Below are 893 nucleotides of genomic sequence, written 5' to 3' on the forward strand. Positions count from 1 at the left end.
CCCCAAAACGAGACAAACTACCTCCCAAAAAAGGATTCTGAGCATTCCAACCTTTCCGAACAGCGGCACATTTGTCCTGCCGGGAGGTGTATGCAACTTTCAGATCATCGAACATGGCCGTTGTTCAATTTCTTCCCTCCTATTTTCTCATTTTTATCCTCATTTTCTGTGTTTATACCCCGTGCATGTCCAATGACGGTGTGCCTCTTTATGACTTCAAAGAGAAGTTAAACGAATCTGCATCCCTGGACTCAACCTGGATAAAAGGCACTGATCCATGTCATGAGGAAACGAAATGGAAAGGTGTAGAATGTAACTCGGATAATGTCATAAACCTATATCTTATGAACTATGGTCTCTCAGGAGATATTGCAATTGATTCTTTGGTGAATCTTAAGGGACTTAGAGTTATCAGTTTGGAAAACAATAGCTTCTCAGGTCCATTGCCCTCATTCAATCGACTTACTGCATTGAAGTCTCTCTATCTTACGAACAATGAATTTTCTGGGGAAATACCTTTGGATTTCTTTTCGAAAATGGGGTCTCTGAAGAAACTTGAGCTTGCAAGGAACAAGTTTTCAGGGAGGATTCCTGACTCTTTGACTAAATTGCAGAATCTCAGGGTTCTCTTTCTGCAGCAAAATGAATTCACAGGGCCTATTCCCTCATTAGCGCAAAAGTCCCTGGATAAAATCGACCTGTCTAACAATAAGCTGCAAGGGGAAATCCCTCCAACCATGTCAAGATTTGGTACCAAGCCTTTTGAGGGGAATCCCAACCTTTGTGGCACAGTTTTGTCCAAAGAATGCAAGGCTGATGACAAGAGTGCAAATGAAGCACCCGCTGAGGACAATATCAGTGAAAACAAGGAGTCAGGGTCGGGGTCGGGGTCG

At 43.1% G+C, this 893-nt stretch overlaps 1 protein-coding gene across 1 annotated transcript in view; it reads left to right on the top strand.

The window, feature by feature from the left end:
- Positions 1-6: 6 nt before the first annotated feature.
- LOC111372561 (pollen receptor-like kinase 3) overlaps positions 7-893 on the top strand; it is a 3,437-nt gene continuing 2,550 nt past the window's right edge. Inside the window, exon 1 of the mRNA XM_022994928.1 lies at positions 7-889. Within this exon, the coding sequence (XP_022850696.1) occupies positions 114-889 (776 nt within the window). The 5' untranslated portion in view covers positions 7-113. The remainder of the gene's footprint in view (positions 890-893) is intronic.

The sequence above is a fragment of the Olea europaea genome, chromosome 2 (assembly GCF_002742605.1).
Source record: "Olea europaea var. sylvestris chromosome 2, O_europaea_v1, whole genome shotgun sequence".
In the NCBI taxonomy this organism is placed as follows: domain Eukaryota; kingdom Viridiplantae; phylum Streptophyta; class Magnoliopsida; order Lamiales; family Oleaceae; genus Olea; species Olea europaea.